The 19,054-nt window shown below is 37.5% G+C and overlaps 1 protein-coding gene across 2 annotated transcripts in view; it reads right to left on the minus strand.

Annotated features, from left to right (window-relative positions):
* Positions 1-3,924: 3,924 nt before the first annotated feature.
* Positions 3,925-19,054, minus strand: part of ALKAL1 (ALK and LTK ligand 1) — a 98,794-nt gene continuing 83,664 nt past the window's right edge. For both annotated transcript variants that reach the window (XM_075213510.1, XM_075213509.1), the window contains 3 exons: positions 14,957-15,040; positions 9,242-9,318; positions 3,925-4,174 (listed from right to left, as the gene is read on the minus strand). In XM_075213510.1, the coding sequence (XP_075069611.1) occupies positions 9,254-9,318; positions 14,957-15,040 (149 nt within the window). In that variant the 3' untranslated portion in view covers positions 3,925-4,174; positions 9,242-9,253. The remainder of the gene's footprint in view (positions 4,175-9,241; positions 9,319-14,956; positions 15,041-19,054) is intronic.

A 19,054-nucleotide genomic window follows, 5' to 3' on the forward strand; every position in this document is an offset into this window, starting at 1 on the left:
GCAGCTGCTGCTTGACATTGAGCTCTATTGCTAAGTCTACTGTCTACGAGCACTCCCAAATCCTTTTCCATTAAAGATTCCCCTAAATTAATCCATTTAATTTATAGATTGTGTGCTTGTTTTTGATCGCTAAATGCATAACCTTACATTTGTCTATGTTAAACCTCATATTCCATTTGGCCGCCCAATCCTCCAGTTTATTTAAGTCCCTCTGTAGAGAAGCTACATCTTGCTCTGATTTTATTACCTTACAGAGTTTAGTGTCATCTGCAAAAATGGAAACTTTACTCTCTAAACCATCACGACGGTCATTAATATATTAAAAAGGAGTGGCCCCAGCATGGAACCTTGACGTACTCCACTTAAAACTTTTGAACAATTAGAAAATGTTCCATTTATCACAACTCTCTGTTCCCTATTCTCTAATCAGTTTTCGATCCAAGTGCAAATGTTGATTCCAAGACCCAGTTCCCTTTTATTATAAATCAACCTCTTGTGTGGCACTGTATCAAAGGCCTTTGTAAAATCTAAGTAGACCACATCTACTATGCTGCACTTGTCTAAGTTCCCACTTACTTCCTCGTAGAAACTAATTAGGTTAGTTTGACATGACCTATCTCTCACAAATCCATGCTGATTCCCATTAATAATCTTATTGCGTACCAAGTAATCCTGAATACTATCCTTTAATATACCTTCCAGTAGTTTCCCCATTGTTGATGTCAGGCTTACAGGTCTATAATTCCCTGGTTGTGATCTCGTCCCCTTTTTAAACAACGGCATCACATCTGCTATTCACCTATCCCCTGGTTCTGAGACTGATGAGATTGAATCTATGAAAATTAAGATTAGCAGTCTAGCTATTTCTGAGTTTAGCTCCATAAGGACCCTTGAGTGTAAGCCATCTGGACCTGGAGCTTTATTTATCTTAATATTATCTTACTCCAATTATAAATCTGCCATCACATTTTAAATTTACCTTCCCCTCCAAAGCAACATGGTTTAGCTAAGGTAAAAAAGTTATTCCTTTTTTTTTTTGCTTTACTTTCTTTAATGAATCAGGCCCATAGACTCCACTGAGAAATCCTGTGTGGCAAATCACTTTTGAACTAATTGCAGCAAAACTAGGTTGTTTTTACTTACTCGAAACACTTGAACTTCTTTTATTAATTTACCTGTATTTTTCTTATTGGTACTATTGTTATGTATCTTAATGTTTTATTGTTATTTTATATTTATATTTTTTTATTTATTATAGTTTGTTTATATACTGTATAATTATTTCTATTTGGTTTTTTTTTTTTTTAGAAATGATGGCACTTTTAAATTATTATTTTCTAATCCCTTACACCACCTGATCACTTCACATCATTTACAAACTCTACTATCTTCTTGTGGTAAGCCACCATCCACCTTTTACACTATTCACCTAACAATATACACATATTCTATTATTTAGGATAGTGTTTCTGCCGCACAATTCTGGGGTCATGGGTTCAATTCAAACCACGTCCGACCTGTGTAAATTTTGTATGTCCTCCACATGTTTGTGTAGGTTTCCTCTGGATGCTCTGTTTCCTTCTTCAGTCAAAAAACATATTGATAGTCTAGTAGGCTGCTAATAAAAATGGAGCCATGTCAGTGCAGTACGAAATTTAGACTGTAAGCTCAACTGGAGTAGTAACTGATGGGAATGATTAAAGATTCTCTACTACATTGCTGCACATTATGGTAATGCTATCTATATCTATCTATCTATATATATATATATATATATTATTATTATTATTATTAATATTTATTTATAAGGCGCCACAAGGCATCCGCAGCGCCGTACAGAGACAAACAAAATCACAATACAATGGGAGACAGTACAGTATATATATATATATATACATATAAAAATAATAATTTCTCATTCGTTTTCACTAGCCCTATACAACAAATTTCAATTCACTGTTATACCATTACACTTTCACTTCACATTTTTATTTTCATCTTTCTCCATCATCTGTCTACTATTATTAGAACCCATTGACCACAACCCAGTGTGCGTCCTACAAGATTGGTAACAGAGCAACAAGACCCACACCAACAACAGCCAGCAACCCCACCATCAGTCAACCCGTAGCACCATGGCAACAATGAGCTAAGCACTTATTACTAGTTATACTAGATAGATGACTACTGTATTTGCAGAGTACAGCAAACTTCACAAAGGCTAAGAGCATAGTTGAATCCTCCAACTGTAGGAGCAAGTCCCTGGGATTTTTTTTAATTACAATGCTCCTAAGATTCATAATACATGTGTTATAATGGGGTGATGATGAAACAGGTATGCTGCTATTCATAATATCTTCAAAACAGCTTCTGATTAAGGTTCTTATTCATATTGTATTATTCATAGAGAATGGTCTATAATCTCTTTCTAATCCGTTTCAAAATAATATCAATGTATATACTGCTTGGATATATAAAATTAGAATTATTCGGGGATTTTTTTTGTCTTTTGATTAAGATCAAGTGTAGATCTACTTGTACCCATGGAGTTTAAAGGTACCCTATATTATTAGAGGTGGTATACATACTTATGGGGTCTATGTGCCCCATTGGCACTTAGATTTTTTTCCTGCAATTAATTTTTCTTTTGGCTAGACAAGACTTTTACAATATATATAAGGGACTTAATTATGCATTTATTGACTTCATAATTTTGCCATGTTACTTGTTTTTGTTTGTGTCACATGAATTAGTTAGCCATGTAAGACAGGACTAGTAGGCTGAACCCTTATGGGACCCTTTAATGTAGTTTAAGGAAGGTGGTATAGCCTTCAGACTCCCACTTCCCTGAAGATTTGGATGCTGTGAAAAGTACCAAGTTTCTAGGAAAAGTGGTGAAGGAAGACATGAATTAATTTGCTCTCAATAGGCCTTATGGTTTCACAGGTCAGGGAACATATGGGACTTTCTTTTGATGGGGCAGTTAAATATAGACCCCAAATGCATTTGTACATTTTTTTTACAGAGCACATGTAGCAAAGAAAACACCTCACTTTGGGCTCAAAAAAAGTGGAAAAAAATCTTTGGATTAATGCCTATTGACCTGTGGCTAAGATGAAATACAGGATAATTTGGCAACCTCTCTGATAATGGACAGTCTTCCCTTTTATTCTGGCAAGAGGGACAGCAGCAAGCAAGTGTGAGGTGTTGTGGATTTCTCAAGTGGTGACCTGGGGGTTCGTGAAAGTTCCATGAGATTTGTGACTGCAGGGAAATAAGTTCTCACAGCAATAGTACTTTTTTCCTTTTTTTTTTTTGTTTTGCTGCACACCTATTTTTTGCCCTGGCCCCTTGTTGGGGCCATATAGTATTATTTATTTATTTATGTATTTATTTTTTTTCCTCTTTTTTTTTTGCTTTGATTTTTTTCACCTGCAATAAGGTTGGCCATCATGCTTCTTGCCCCCCTAAATCTAGGGTGATTGGTGTGGTCTTTTAGTTTCTTCCATTATAGTTTGTATGCTTAAAATAGGCAGTTATTGGTTAATAGAGTTTGATAAGTAAAACAATTAGATACACATATATATATATCATTTATTACATCTAAACAGCATTGCAGTTTTCCAGTTATGTATCTTAACTTTATTTTCAGATGTTCCATAATTTCTAATACATTGTGCAATAGCTTAGAACTGCAAAAGCTTTATTATACAATATCAGATAATTTCATCTGACAATATAAACATCTCCCTTAAAGCTTACTCCGATATATAGATATATATATATATATATATATATATATATATATATATATATATATATATCTCACGTTAGTGCAAATAAAGATGCTTGAGCCTGAGCAACATATTTAATTACAGTGGTAAATGTTAAATGGCAAAAGAAAAAAAAAACTGACTCTGCGAGTGGTTATAACATATACTGTATTTAGTATATCATATGTAAATATTATATACAATGTATTTAAATAAATAGTTAACATTTCTTCTGCCCTGGGCGATGTGGTAAAATGTTTTATTCACATGACTATGGAATGTTCAATGTAAAGAAAACAATGCATTTAATAGGAAAACAGCAACTCAGATCATCATGGTATAGACGTCCGATTTCAAGGCACATTCTTGGCAAATCAGAGTTCTGTTTTAGTAGTTTAGATCTAGAATAAAAAATAAAACAATAAATTAAATAAGTTAAATTCAGGTAAATTATGATACATACCAAATATGTTTTGTTTGCTTGTTTATTTTTTTTATTGGAGATTAAACTTGGATTATATTAAAATATAATTTGCAAATGTTAATTTTAAATGTATAAAGGGAATTATCTATTAAAATTAATTGACCCCATCCCCAAAAATGTAAACATACAAAATTTCCAGATTATAAGTGTCTGTCTCAGCTTCTGATGACTGGGAGCTGCCATTTAGATTTCCTTCAAAGTGTATATACTAAGAGCAAATAAATGATTATGTCTATCAACTATCTATATATCCATATGTATCTGCCAGTGGCGGATCCAGGGGGGGGGCGATCCGCGGGGGCTTGCTGTCGACAGCTGCACACTGTGCAGGTCCGCTCGGCAGTGACAGTGTACTGCCCGGCTGCTCTGATTGTGTTTTAAACACAATCAGAGCAGCGCGACAGCACACTGCCACTGCCGAGCGGACCTGCACATACTGTGCAGCCGCCGGCAGCCTTAGAAATCAGAAAGAGGGCGGGGCCTAAATCGCCCCCCCCCCTAAAATCGCCCGGGGTATAGCAATAGTCTGGATCCGCCCCTGTATCTATCTGTCTGTCTGTCTATTCTTTCTTATTTCTACAGAACGTTTTTAGCCTTAACATTTTTTACATTGTTTTCTTCTTGAACCATGACGAAAATATTTGAAAAACAATTCAATGAAAATGTGACTAATGACACAGTATGGCAAATAGTTTAGTGATCTCAACAAATGGATATTTGCTCATTATTACTCGGAGATATGACAGGTAGACCTGGATTGACCTGGATTGACCTGGATTGTGTACAAATGTCTAAATATTTTAAACTTCAAATGATCTGGTAATTACATGTTAGAGGGTTCAAAATGTTTTAGGTGTGTATTTTAATAACTGGAAGTAGATCAATAACTGTGCTTTCAGATAAAGAATATTACAATTTGTTATTATATAGGTAATGTTATATATACATTCTGTAATGTACAGTATACAGTAATAATCCAGAAATGAATGATGAAGTTGGTTTGTTCTAGCCAGAACATAATGTCTGTTTTATTAGATGTCATAATAATAGACAGAGAATGCCACCCATACAGTTATTTCTGTTTATTTATATATATGCTTTTACTGTCATGAAAACTGTAGACAATTCGAGTCCCATAAAAAGACAGTAAGATTTACAGGCCTCACTCTCTATTTTTGTCATGTTCTATACAGACTAAGGGGTATATTTACTAAGCTGCGGGTTTGAAAAAGTGGGGATGTTGCCTATAGCAACCAATCAGATTTTAGCTGTCATTTTGTAGAAAGTACTAAATAAATGAAAGCTAGAATCTGATTGGTTGCTATAGGCAACATCCCCACTTTTTCAAACCCGCAGCTTAGTAAATCTAGCCCTAAGTCTTGAGTAACCTATTTTGTTAACATAAGAGATTGCAATTCTATGTTTGCACATTTGTATAATCAAAAACCTCCACTAAAGTGGGTGTGTATAGGTAAATGATACAAGTGTTATATTCTGATTAAAGTCAATATTACAATTTCAGATTTTACTGTTATGATCTTTACAATGCTTTTTGGTTTAAAAGTCATCACAACACATCTGCTATTTGTTTTATAAAATAGATCAGAAGGAAAACTAGAAGGGGCACATTCATTATGTAAAAATTATCACAGTATCAAAATTTCATGCTCTTTGTGCAATTAGGATGCAACTAGACATGGCTGCTATAAAATCTAACCAGACAATTAAAAATAAATAAAAATAATAAATAGAAAAAGGTGATAGCGTTTCTATATATCTATGACCACAGTCAAAATACACACCAATAGAGTTGAGTGAGGTCATGATAGAATTTAGTGTGAATCAAATTTAAATTCATAGGCAGACTGGACGCCTCCAACACTTAACAGGCCATATCTAACACTCATACTGTCACACAGATATAAAGGACAGAGGTTTGCTGGGAGCTGTAGTCATGGTCTACAAGTTGTACATGAGTGGCAACACATCATATGCATGCTTGATTGAGCAAGTGATGATGCAATTTCAGCCTTGTGCTCCAGGCACAACCTGGCACTGGCATTCAGCAAAGCATTTGAAAATGTTTAAAAGTGGAAAATAAACTTTTATTTGTGTCTTTGCAGAACTAAAATATTAGTGACCTACCATGCGTCTCAGCTGCTACACACTTACTGCTGGTAAAGTGCCCAAAGCATGTGATGTTCCTTCTGAGCAAGATGGGGGGCAAGATTATCATCATCATCACCATTTATTTATATAGCGCCACTGATTTTGCAGCGCTGTACAGAGAACTCATACACATCAGTCCCTGCCCCATTGGAGCTTACAGTCTAAATTCCCTAACATAAACACACAGACAGAGAGATAGAGACTAGGTTAGTGCTAATCACATAGCCACCATGCTGCCCATATAATATGTTTTAAGGTTAACGTTAATGCATTGTTTTCAGTTTGGTATTTTTTAAAATGGGTCTTAGTTGGCCATTAAACTTGCATTTTAAGAAATAATATTTATAGATTCAGCAGAGGCTGTGCATATTGGATCTATGTGAAGTCCATCAATTACTATGTTTAAGTTGAAATCACTAATCACTTCATTCTTGCAATCCTTCAACATTCTTGTGATAGAATTGAGTCATAAATATTTGTGTCATTTGTCATTAAGGCATGAAAGGAAGATTGGGAGCTTTTGAACCCTAAAACCTTTTCATAATCATCATCATCATCACCATTTATTTATATAGCGCCACTGATTCTGCAGCGCTGTACAGAGAACTCATTCACATCAGTCCCTGCCCCATTGGAGCTTACAGTCTAAATTCCCTAACATGCACAGACAGACAGAGAGAGAGAAAGAGAGAGAGAGACTAGGGTCAATTTTGATAGCAGCCAATTAACCTACTAATATGTTTTTGGAGTGTGGGAGGAAACCTGAGCACCCGGAGGAAACCCACGCAAACACAGGAAGAACATACAAACTCCACACAGATAAGGCCATGGTTGGGAATTGAGCTAATGACCCCAGCGCTGTGAGGCTATGTAAAGTCCAACAATTACTATGTTTAAGTTGAAATCACTAATCGCTTCATTCTTGCAATCCTTCAACATTCTTGTGATTCACTGTGTAGAATTGAGTCATAAATAATTGTGTCAATTGGCATTAAGGCATGAAAGGAAGATTGTGACCTTTTGAATCCAAAAACCTTTTGAAACCCTACAGCTCATTTAAAGAAGAACGTATGAGAACACTCCTGTGCAGAAATACTTTGTGGCCCTCTAAAGTATAATGACTTCTTAGATAAACGGTTACATACTGTTAGGTGAACTATAAAGTAATGCTGCCATTCTGCTTATTTTGTGAATAAAGCTTTGCTTCAATGTAAATAGCTGTCATATTATTGATTACAAAATCAAATAACACCTGCTCTAGAATACATATTCTAAAATACTATTTTTTTCCCCAGCATTATTATCTTATTAGAATTCCTAGCTTTTCACCTGCTGATTTAATCAATTAACACTCAAAAAAGCCACATATGCGCAAAGGAATTTGTCAGGCATACATACACATATACATTTACTATTAGGCTTGATATAATACAGCAGATATAATATTCCTTCGTATGAATAGACGTAGCAAAGAAATATATGTATAATTTTAAAATATTCCCCCCAAAATCCTCTAATATATGCATGATCAATGAAGACACCACCATCAGCGATGGGACAGCACGGTGACTCAGTAGTTAGCCCGCCTGCCTCACAGCACGGGGGTCATAAGTTCGATTCCGGAACATGGCTACACTGTGTGGAATTTGTATGTTCTCCCATTGTTTGTGTAGGTTTCCTCCCACACTCCAAATACATACTAGTAGGTTAATTTGCTGCTATTCAATTGACCCTATTATGTGTGTATGTGTATGTTAGGGAATTTAGACTGTTAGCTCCAATGGGGCAGGGACTGATGTGAGTGAGTTCGCTGTACAGCGCTGCGGAATTAGTGGCGTTATATAAATAGATGATGATCATCAACTTCAGATGTGAATTCGTAATAAGCCATTCAGAAGCTAGCTAGTGCTAGATGTCATCATCAGTGTTTATTTGCACCTATCCTCTAGCAAAAGGTGCAAAATATACGTCTCCTGACAGACGTGTATCCATTATATGTTCTGGCTCAACAGCATGTGGGTGAACTGGCCCATCCCTCACCAGTTTTGATTCCCTAGGTGCAAGGTACTAGTGTCAGATGAAGGAACACTGCATGCATGGGCAGCACGGTGGCCAAGTGGTTAGCACTTCTGCTTCACAGCACTGGGGTCATGAGTTTGATTCCTGAACATGGCCTTATCTATGTGGAGTTTGTATGTTCTCCCTGTGTTTGCGTGGGTTTCCTCCGGGTTCTCCGGTTTCCTCCCACAATCCAAAAACATACTAGTAGGTTAATTGGCTGCTATCAAAATTGACCCTTGTGTGTGTGTGTGTGTGTGTGTGTGTCTGTCTGTATGTGTGTCTGTCTGTATGTGTATATGCATGTTGGAGAATTTAGACTGTAAGTTCTCTGTACAGCGCTGCGAAATTAGTGGCGCTATATAAATAAACGATGATGACGATAATGATGATGATGCATGTCTTTGTGGTCATACGCTGTGCAAATCAGGACCATTATGTTCAATGAGAAGGGAGGCTGTTAAAGGTGAAGATCATGATTAGTCTAATTATAGTGGCTGGTCTACTAGTGTTACTAGTAACCATTAGGCACACGGGATGTAGCAAAAGACATGGCTGGACATACAAGCGAGACGGACAGTAGACAGACATGAGACAATAAGTAGAGAGGACCCTGCAAGTGAGAATTTACTTTCTCTGTTGCAACCTGTTTGGAAAAGATTATTACTTGATCAATATACCTAGAATTATAAACTGCAGTGGTTTCTTTTTATGCTGAAGTGAAAATAATAGAGAGTGCACTGACTTATCAACTTACATCAGAAACTTTTTAGGGTTTTGAGCATAACTGGCTCTTTGACAACCTTCTCAGCAGCCTTGCACATCTTATATAGACTGTAAATAAAAGAAAAAAATAAATATTGAATTAGAACTGAAATAACCATACACCATGCTCATCATTTCATTTAGAGATATTTACTATTTTATATTTCTTAGTTTTGGAAAAAGGTAAAACATACATTATATAGATGCACTGGAAAGGTAGAAGGGAAGAGTTAAGGGGAGAGTAAGACTGGTTTGGTAAAAGTAAAATGGTTTCATGGAGCACCTGTGTGTTGTACCCTGGTAACCTGGTGCTTACTTTGTCTGCAAAGTGCAGGGGAACACTAACATTTAATATGCGGCGATTGTGTAGAACCACTAAACGGCACTTTTATTAAAGACAAGTCCATCTGATTTTGTCTTTAATAAAATTGCTGTTTGAAGAAAATAACTTCAAAGCTCTGGGAATCGGCGGTTCTATGGATCCACTGCATAGTAAATATACCCACATGTGTATGTGCCAGGTTCCATACGGCTGATGTATGCAGGTGCCCAAAGTGTTTATATGCCCCTAGTCTAAAAGATAAGGGAGAAAGAGGAGACAGATTTAGCATAGAAGGAATGGTACAGTAATTGCAAATGTTCAAGTCAGGTTCTTAACAGAATGTTAAAGGGAATATAAATATATACCATATATATATATATATATATATATATATATATATATATATATATATATTTATAATTTAGAGTGTTGAGAATGTTGCTATCATGCAATAAATAATAGCTGCTTCTGAATGATGAAGTCTTAAAGTCATAACCCCAGGCATAATTGACAAGTGTTTCCTCATCCAGACACTTTGAAGAGCACTGCTAAATAATTTAATTAGGAGGTAAATGCTTGGTGCACTTTTGCATATTTTAGCCATGATGTTCGAAATAAACAGATAACTATATTAAAAAAAAAGTCTCAAGCATTCTGAACAATAGATCCCACACATTTAAGGTATTCAGAGAGAAAGCCTCTGTTATGTACTTGCCCTTAGTTTTGCCCTCATTCAAGATGGCCGTGATTGCCTCATGAAGTTTCCATCTTGGATCTCTGTTATGAACTTGCCCTTACAATAGCCCTTATCCAAGATGGCCGGGACTGTCTCATGAAGATTCCATCTTGGATCCCATTTCCTGTTTGGGCCTAGAAAAGGCACTTCCTGTTATAAAGCCTTTGCTCGAGTATTGTGTTTGTATCTGAACCAGATGCTTCTCGTCCACAGAACCTTGCCTCCTTGTGATTTGGACTACAAGTACTTGATACTTCCACCAGACCTTTATACTCTTGTGACTTTGGACTTTATTTGTTGGACACTGGAGATTTATTTGTATACCAAAATAAATCCTGTTGAATTCAGAAATACCTGGCATTTGGGTTCCGTTTATGATACCAGAAGTGTGACAGGATACTCGTGCCCAAAATGACGGAGCCCGCCGGGTCAGAACCATCTGCTTTACAGTGACTTTCAGATCTGAGTTTTCACATGCATTCTGCTTCAAGACAACTACAGGAATTTTAATGCAAAATTTCAAGAACTGGAGACCCAGTGTACAAATAATTTTCAACTGCAAAATCAACACGTAACTGAGTTGCAAATAAATGTTCATGAACTCAAAGATCAAATAGCGCTACAAAATGGAGTTATTACAGAACTACAGGTGCGGCTTCAAGAAGTTAATGCTGTAGCACCTTCAGCTGCAGTACATCAAACCACACTCCCACTACCTCCGGCTCGATTCTCAGGTGATCGTAAAAAATACAGAGGTTTTATTAATCAATGTAATATGCATTTTGATTTACATCCTACTTATTTTTTGACTGATGTACAGAAAGTACGTTGTATTCTTTTATTGTTGAAAGATGATGCCTTGGCATGGGCTTCTCCTTTGATAGAAGCAAAAAGTCCCATATTACAAGATCTTTCTAATTTTATGGATGCAATGAACCAGATATTTGATGATCCAAATCAAAGTGCTACTGCTGAGTCAGTTTTATTAAAAATGTGTCAGAGAAGACGTTCAGTGGCTGAATACACCTCTGATTTCCGAAGATGGATTTTGGACACTGATTGGAATTCGGCAGCTAAGCGATCTGTTAATCGAAAGGGGTTATCTGAGTTCATTAAAGATGAATTATCTAGAGCTGATGCACCCACTGAATTTGAAGCCTTTGTTAAACATTGTATTCGTATTGATGCTCGTCAAATGGAGAGGAAACAAGATAGATGGGGTTCCATGTGGACTCGTCCTAATTATCCAGAACCAGCAATATCAAATTACTCTGGAACTCCTGCAACACAACAAATTGAGGAGTCTGAGCCAATGCAAATAGATACCATTCGCAAACAGATTTCTATTGAAAGAAGAGATCAACATCGACAAGAAAATCTCTGTTTGTATTGTGGTAAATATGGACATTATGTTTCTAATTGTTCTCAACGAACTCGCAAGACAGTTGCTACATTGATGGAACCTAAAGACTCTGACCAGGAATCTATTATTTCATGCTGCTCACATCAATTGAATGCTATTATTCCTCAAATCTCTTCACTGTCTACATTTGAGAGAGAGAACAGAAGAATAAAGAATCTTTTTTCAATACCAATACAACTTGAGATAAACTCTCAACTTATTTCAACCATGGCAATGCTGGATTTAGGAGTCAATGGTAATTTCATGGATATAGATTTTGCTAAACAAAACCATATAGTATTTCAAGAAAGAAAGACCCCTGTATTGATAGAGACAGTTGATGGGTCCCCTCTGAATTCTGGTCCCATCACACATGAGACAGAACTTATGTACCTGATGATAGAACCCAATCATAAGGATGAACTCACTTTTTTTCTCATCTCTTCTCCAAATTTTCCCATAATTTTGGGTCTCCCTTGGTTCACTAACAATAACCCAGCCATTAACTGGGAGTCTCAAACCCTAACGTTTCAAGATCCTATCAGTGTGGTCCCGCTTGCACAAGAAGAGAATCAGATCTTAGTGTCCCCCTCTTCTGTGGAGGAACAATTGCCTTTTCAATATCAGGATTTTGCAGATATCTGTAACAAACAAAATGCTGACAAATTACCACCCCATCGACCATATGATTGGTCCATTGATCTATTACCTGGGGCTGCTATTCCTTTTGGTCGGATTTACTCATTACCTGATCCTGAATTAAAGATACTAAAGACTTACCTGGAGGAAAATGAAACTAAAAGTTTTATACGTCCTTCACAATCTCCAGCAGGGGCTCCTATTTTTTTTGTAAAAAATAAAGATGGATCTTTGCGGCCATGCATTGATTATAGAGAATTAAATAAAGTTACTATAAAGAACAGACATCCACTTCCTCTCATCCCAGAATTATTGGAAAGACTGCAGACAGCAAGTATTTTCACAAAGCTCGATTTAAGAGGAGCGTACAACCTAATACGCATTCAACCAGGTGATGAATGGAAAACGGCTTTTCGAACAAAATATGGACATTATGAGTACCTCGTGATGCCGTTCGGGTTATGTAATGCCCCTGCTACTTTCCAACATTTTATAAATGATGTCTTTCGAGATTTGCTTGATCTGTTCATTATTGTATATCTTGATGATATCCTTATCTTTTCTAATTCTTTACTAGAACATCAAGAACATGTTCGAATTATTTTACAACGGCTACGTATAAACCAATTATACATCAAGTTGGAGAAATGCGAATTCCATCGTACTCAAATAAAATTTTTGGGTTACATTATATCCCCTCAAGGACTGTGTATTGATCCCTGTAAAGTGCATGCTGTGGTAGATTGGCCCATACCTAAAAACGTCAAAGATGTGCAACGATTTATGGACTTTATTGTAGAACTTCCGAGATCTAAGAATATGACCACTATCTTTGTGATAATTGACAGACTGACAAAGATGGCTCACTTTATACCCTGCCAGGGTACTCCTACAGCAAAAGAAACAGCTGACTTACTTATAAAAGAAGTTTTTCGTTTGCATGGCGTTCCTAATGATGTGGTGTCAGACCGAGGCGTTCAATTCACATCACGATTTTGGAAACAGTTTTGCAAATCCCTTGGCATTGTGGTGAACTTGTCCACTGCATTTCATCCACAGTCAAATGGACAAACGGAGCGAACAAACCAAACACTTGAGCAATACCTCAGATGTTATATTTGTCACCTACAGGATGATTGGGTTGATATCCTCCCCATGGCTGAGTTTGCATACAATAATAATTCTCAACAGTCATCTACAAGATTTAGCCCTTTCTATGCTAATCTAGGATATCATCCAAATATTTGTCCCAATCTACCTTGTGACTCTCCAATTCCTGCTGTGGAAGATAGACTGATTATTATGCAAAATAATCTTGAATTATTAAAAGAGACTTTGAAAACTGCTCAAGAAAGATATAAAGGTGATGCTGACAGATCACGAAGGGCTGCTCCAACTTTTGGTGATGAAGTATAGTTGTCAACTAGACATTTAAGAATGAAGGTGCCATCTGCTAAGTTGGGAAGTAAGTTTATTGGTCCATATAAGATCATTGCACAGATTAGTTCAGTGGCTTTTCGATTGGATCTTCCTGATTCCATGAAGGTACATCCTGTTTTTCATGTATCATTACTAAAACCTTCAGTTAAGAATCCATTTCCTGGTCGCTCTTTGCCTCCTCCTGAGCCAATTCAAGTTGATGAGCATGAGGAATTTATAGTCGAAAAGATCCTGGACTCTCGTATGTTTCGAAACCAATTACAGTATCTGCTACGTTGGCAGGGATATGGGCCAGAAGATGACTCTTGGCAATCTGCAAAGGATGTTCATGCCCCACTTTTGGTAAAAGCATTTCATCGACAGCATCCTGGAAAGCCTGGTCCTAAGTCGTCCAGAGGACGTCGTTGAGAAGGGGACATCCTGTTATGTACTTGCCCTTAGTTTTGCCCTCATTCAAGATGGCCGTGATTGCCTCATGAAGTTTCCATCTTGGATCTCTGTTATGAACTTGCCCTTACAATAGCCCTTATCCAAGATGGCCGGGACTGTCTCATGAAGATTCCATCTTGGATCCCATTTCCTGTTTGGGCCTAGAAAAGGCACTTCCTGTTATGAAGCCTTTGCACGAGTATTGTGTTTGTATCTGAACCAGATGCTTCCACAGAACCTTGCCTCCTTGTGATTTGGACTACAAGTACTTGATACTTCCACCAGACTTTTATACTCTTGTGACTTTGGACTTTATTTGTTGGACACTGGAGATTTATTTGTATACCAAAATAAATCCTGTTGAATTCAGAAATACCTGGCTATTGGGTTCCGTTTGTGATACCAGAAGTGTGACAGCCTCTCTATTCACATTAGTAAATATTAGTGGTAATAGCTACAATGCTAATCATGGAAAGATAAGCATTATCAATATCTGCAAAGTGCAGCAGGAATAGGGCCACCCTAGTGGCCACATATGGGTCATAAGTCAAAACCATAAAAATAATATGCAGCATTTTGTAAACAAATACATTTGCAATTACATATCATTTTGAAGTACCGAGAATAGTTTCATGCAAAGAAAAAGATTTTGAATATATATACATAGATATATTGTACCATTCTGTCATGAACATGTACATATTTTAACTGAATTCATGCACAATATTATATTACTCACAAGCTGGTGTTGAACAGTCTATTGTATTATGGTAGAGTCGATAGAATTGCTTGCTGCACTCTCCTGAGAATGTCACTGGACCTGCTGCAATGTAAGCATAATAGTATTACACAACTGCCAACATTGGATGCAGTTCCCATTGATACTTTTCTTTACATCATCATCATCATCATTATCATCCTTTATTTATATAGCGCCAGCAAATTCCGTAGCACTTTACAACTGGGAAAATGTAAATATTGCGATAATGTAAATGTACAGTATTGCATTTAATTAATTCCCTTCAATAAATCTAAATTTAATCAGCATATACAATTAGAGCATATGAAGAAAATACCATGTAGAATGCAATAAGGACCTAATTGCCATAGGTGCAGGGTGTGTAGTTGCTATGCCCACAGATAAGGGGGCTAGCGTTCCCCATCAAAGCCCTATTTGCATATGTCAAGTTTTCACCATTGCATGGTACATGGGGCCCTTACAAAATTGTGCTATTGGCCCACAAATGTCTAGTTACTCCCCTGGTACTTGTCAAGAAAAAGGGTGACATTTCATATTCTCCCACCTGCTAGGAGAATTCAGCATTGCAGTGGAACTAAGAGCTGAGTAACTACAGAGCAGTATCGCTATGGATATTGAACCCTCACTCTTCTAAAAATAGTATAAAGGAAGAATTACTAAAAAGACAACATTTTAATGAGTGGTGTTCTCCTTTAGAGAAAAAATTTCCAAGGACATATCTTCAAAAATCTGGAAACCGTGAGAATTAGAGACAGTTGGTTACTACTCTATAATTACAGTGCCTGAATCATACAATCTTAGGAATGCATGAATGCTCATTGCGTAAATCCTTCAGTTCCTTATATTCTTTTCAGAGGGAAAAAACACACATAGTAATGCAAAAGTGAAAACATACTTTGTACTTTATCAATGCAGTGTTGTTTGAAAGTGTTGAAAGAAAGGGGAAAAGTGCAGCTTACATAGCTCCATATGCATGTATATCTGTTCTAGAATGCTCCTTATGGGACTCTGTACATTCCAGTAATGTTGTCTAGAATTTATTTGATTCTGTACATCATAGCTCATAAGCAGTTTGTGTTAGAATAGAAGTATATTTTCTCCAGTACCTTTGGTGAAACAAGTTATGTTGCTTAATCTAAATGCCTTGAAAGTTAACTGTTATGCATATACAGATATGACATGAATTATCCAATGCTTGAGCTTTTAAGGTAAGGCGCTATTTTTCAGTAATCTGGATCACAATAATATATAAAATGATATTTACAAACAACCTCTGTCTTGGCCCCGCTGCCCAGACATTCTGCGAATCATTAAAATGTTTAGCAGTCCTTCCCACAGTGGGTTATATACGTTTTTCTGACAATGTAAATGTAGGCACTTAACCTGCCGACAAGAAAATGTCAGCAAGCTAAATGCCGACACTTGCATTGTGTGACAAGTTGACAATGCCATCAGTGTGATCGGCCACATTCACAATTTCACCAATCACATTGCCGACATTAAAAGACTAATGCCGCCGGGTCTGGGGTATAGCCACCCGGCGGCAATGGTACCTGATCTTGTTTTCCAGATAGTGTTAGAAGTCTCTCACCTAACAATAACCCAGTTATTTGGTTAATGCAATACCCCGGTTCTTAGTTGTAGCCCCTCAAAATTGAACTTCGCCCATGAAAATGACCACGCATTGTCGAAAGAGGACAATACATTCCAAGGCTCTTATAGAAAATGTGGATCTCTCTAATGTAGAGGGTGCCTTGAGGATCCTTGTTCTCTTGTCTTTTACTATAATAGAAGTGTCATAACTGCAATGTATACTATCAATCCTTTTTGTATACAACCTTGCATACTACACTGCCAAGCACCTTGGCTTGACAACAGTATTAGACTGTTGAATAGGAGGGGCTGAAGGCTTGAAAGGTATTAGGGAAAGACTCCATGGTTAAGCATGCTGAAGAAAACCAGTTTGCAATTTTCTTTGTGTATAAGGTATCCTCCATCCAGCTGGAATCCAAACAGTGCTGTTAAATGAATGCCAAGGTACCAGACTTGCAAATGTGAGTTACTTGGCCTCTTAAACTTGCTTTGACTCGCTGGATTTCCTGGATTGAGAAAACATTGCTAAAATTATCTTATCCTTGCAACAACCACTTGTGATCTAGACCCATCTCCAACAAACCATCTGAAAGAGTGTATTGATAAAATTGGTCCAGTATGTGCCAAATGTTCATTGGAGATATTCATGTTTCCTGAACCACTAAAGATAGCAGTTGTCAGACTGCTTTGTAGTACTGAAACAGCCCTGGTGCATTCACTTAATGATCTTCTGGTTGCAAGAGACAGAGGCAATTGTTCTTAATTCTCCTTGAACTTTCTGCAGCATTGGATACCATGGACCTTGGGATTCTAATAGAGCGTCTGAAGACTTCTGTGGACTGGATGGGACAGTCCTTACAGGCTACTGGGAATGTCTTCAGGAGTAAACTCATCACTCTATGTCCCATGCTATTTGCAGGACACATAATACCAAAGAATTAAACAATCAGACATAATGACCTGGATTACCAGTACTGTGCAGATGCCACTCAAGGCACAGCATGGTGAAGTGGGGATATATATATCCATGAGTGGGCAATATGAAGGTTACATAACAATTGCCCTGAAAGAAAAAGTAAAAGTAAGACTATATATATATATATATATATATATATATATATATATATATATATATAGATAGATACACTCATATATATATATATATATATATATATATATATATATATATTTACATGTTTATGACTGTTGCTGGGTCATTAATGTTATTTATTTGTAAACCTTTTTTCAGAAATGAAGGTGTTGTAGTTGGTGGTGGATCAACCACTAGAAACAGCTCTGAATGCAAGGATGCACACGATTCATAAAAAAGATATACGATGTGAGTACATGAATATAAATACAGATTTATTAAAACCTAATACACATAGATAAAACAACTCTAATCAATCCATATGCAAAATGCTGTTTAACAGCTAAATATAAACCTCTATAATGAACATATGCATATCAAAAAAGGAGCAAACACTCCAATGATGTCGGAATGAATGTCACAATCATCAAATGTATAATAACTACATATGGAGTTCAAATATATAGTCACCATGCAGTGATCGACCAAAAGGAAACTTGTATATGTACTGAGCAGAGCGTTTGTTTAATCAAGGTCCCTGTCAGGCTTCAGCCGAAAACTAGAGGCCACTAACCGGTATTAGCACTACTGAACTAGCAAGTGCGGAGTCTAACATGCCGCTGGTGTTCGCTAGGGACCCCCCAAGGAGGTTTAAACTTCGCTGCTCGAAGCACGCAGGTCACGGTCCTACTAGCCAGTTGCCGGTGTAGTGGTAAGGAAGGTCAGACGGTCCGGGTCGGAAACCAATCGGGAGGCGAGGTACAATAGGATGATCCGAGTGGATAGTCAAGCAGGCCAAGGTCATGGTACAATGTGGGACAGTAAGAATGGAGAATGGTCGACAAGCCAGGTCACAACAGGAGAGCACAGAGACGAGAGAATGGTCAGGAGAGCCGGGTCAAACAGGGAATATCACCGGGAAACGCTGGAGTCAGGAACCTGTTACTCTGGCACCATAATAGCACCTGAGCCAGGTTTAAATAGAGGCAGAGGAACAGGGATTGGAGGAGACTGGGGAGAGGCACGCTACATGCAGGGGGGGGACCAGGGTGCGGGCGCCCGACAGCGAGGTCCGGCGGAAGCCACGGGGCACCGGTTGCTAGGCAACAGGGTGCCCCGGCTGGAGTCACCAGGCGTCCATCTCCGCATAGCAGAGGAACAGCAGGGACGGCGCCTGACAGTCTCGATATATTGGAAATCTGTAGTTTCACCTAAGGAGTTTCGGCAACAACTCCTAAGACCTCAATGGTATTATGATAGTGATCATCTGCAGGGACGGCGCCTGACAGTCTCGATATATTGGAAATCTGTAGTTTCACCTAAGGAGTTTCGGCAACAACTCCTAAGACCTCAATGGTATTATGATAGTGATCATCTGATCTTCCAACAAAGTC

This window comes from Mixophyes fleayi, chromosome 5 (assembly GCF_038048845.1).
Source record: "Mixophyes fleayi isolate aMixFle1 chromosome 5, aMixFle1.hap1, whole genome shotgun sequence".
NCBI lineage: Eukaryota > Metazoa > Chordata > Amphibia > Anura > Limnodynastidae > Mixophyes > Mixophyes fleayi.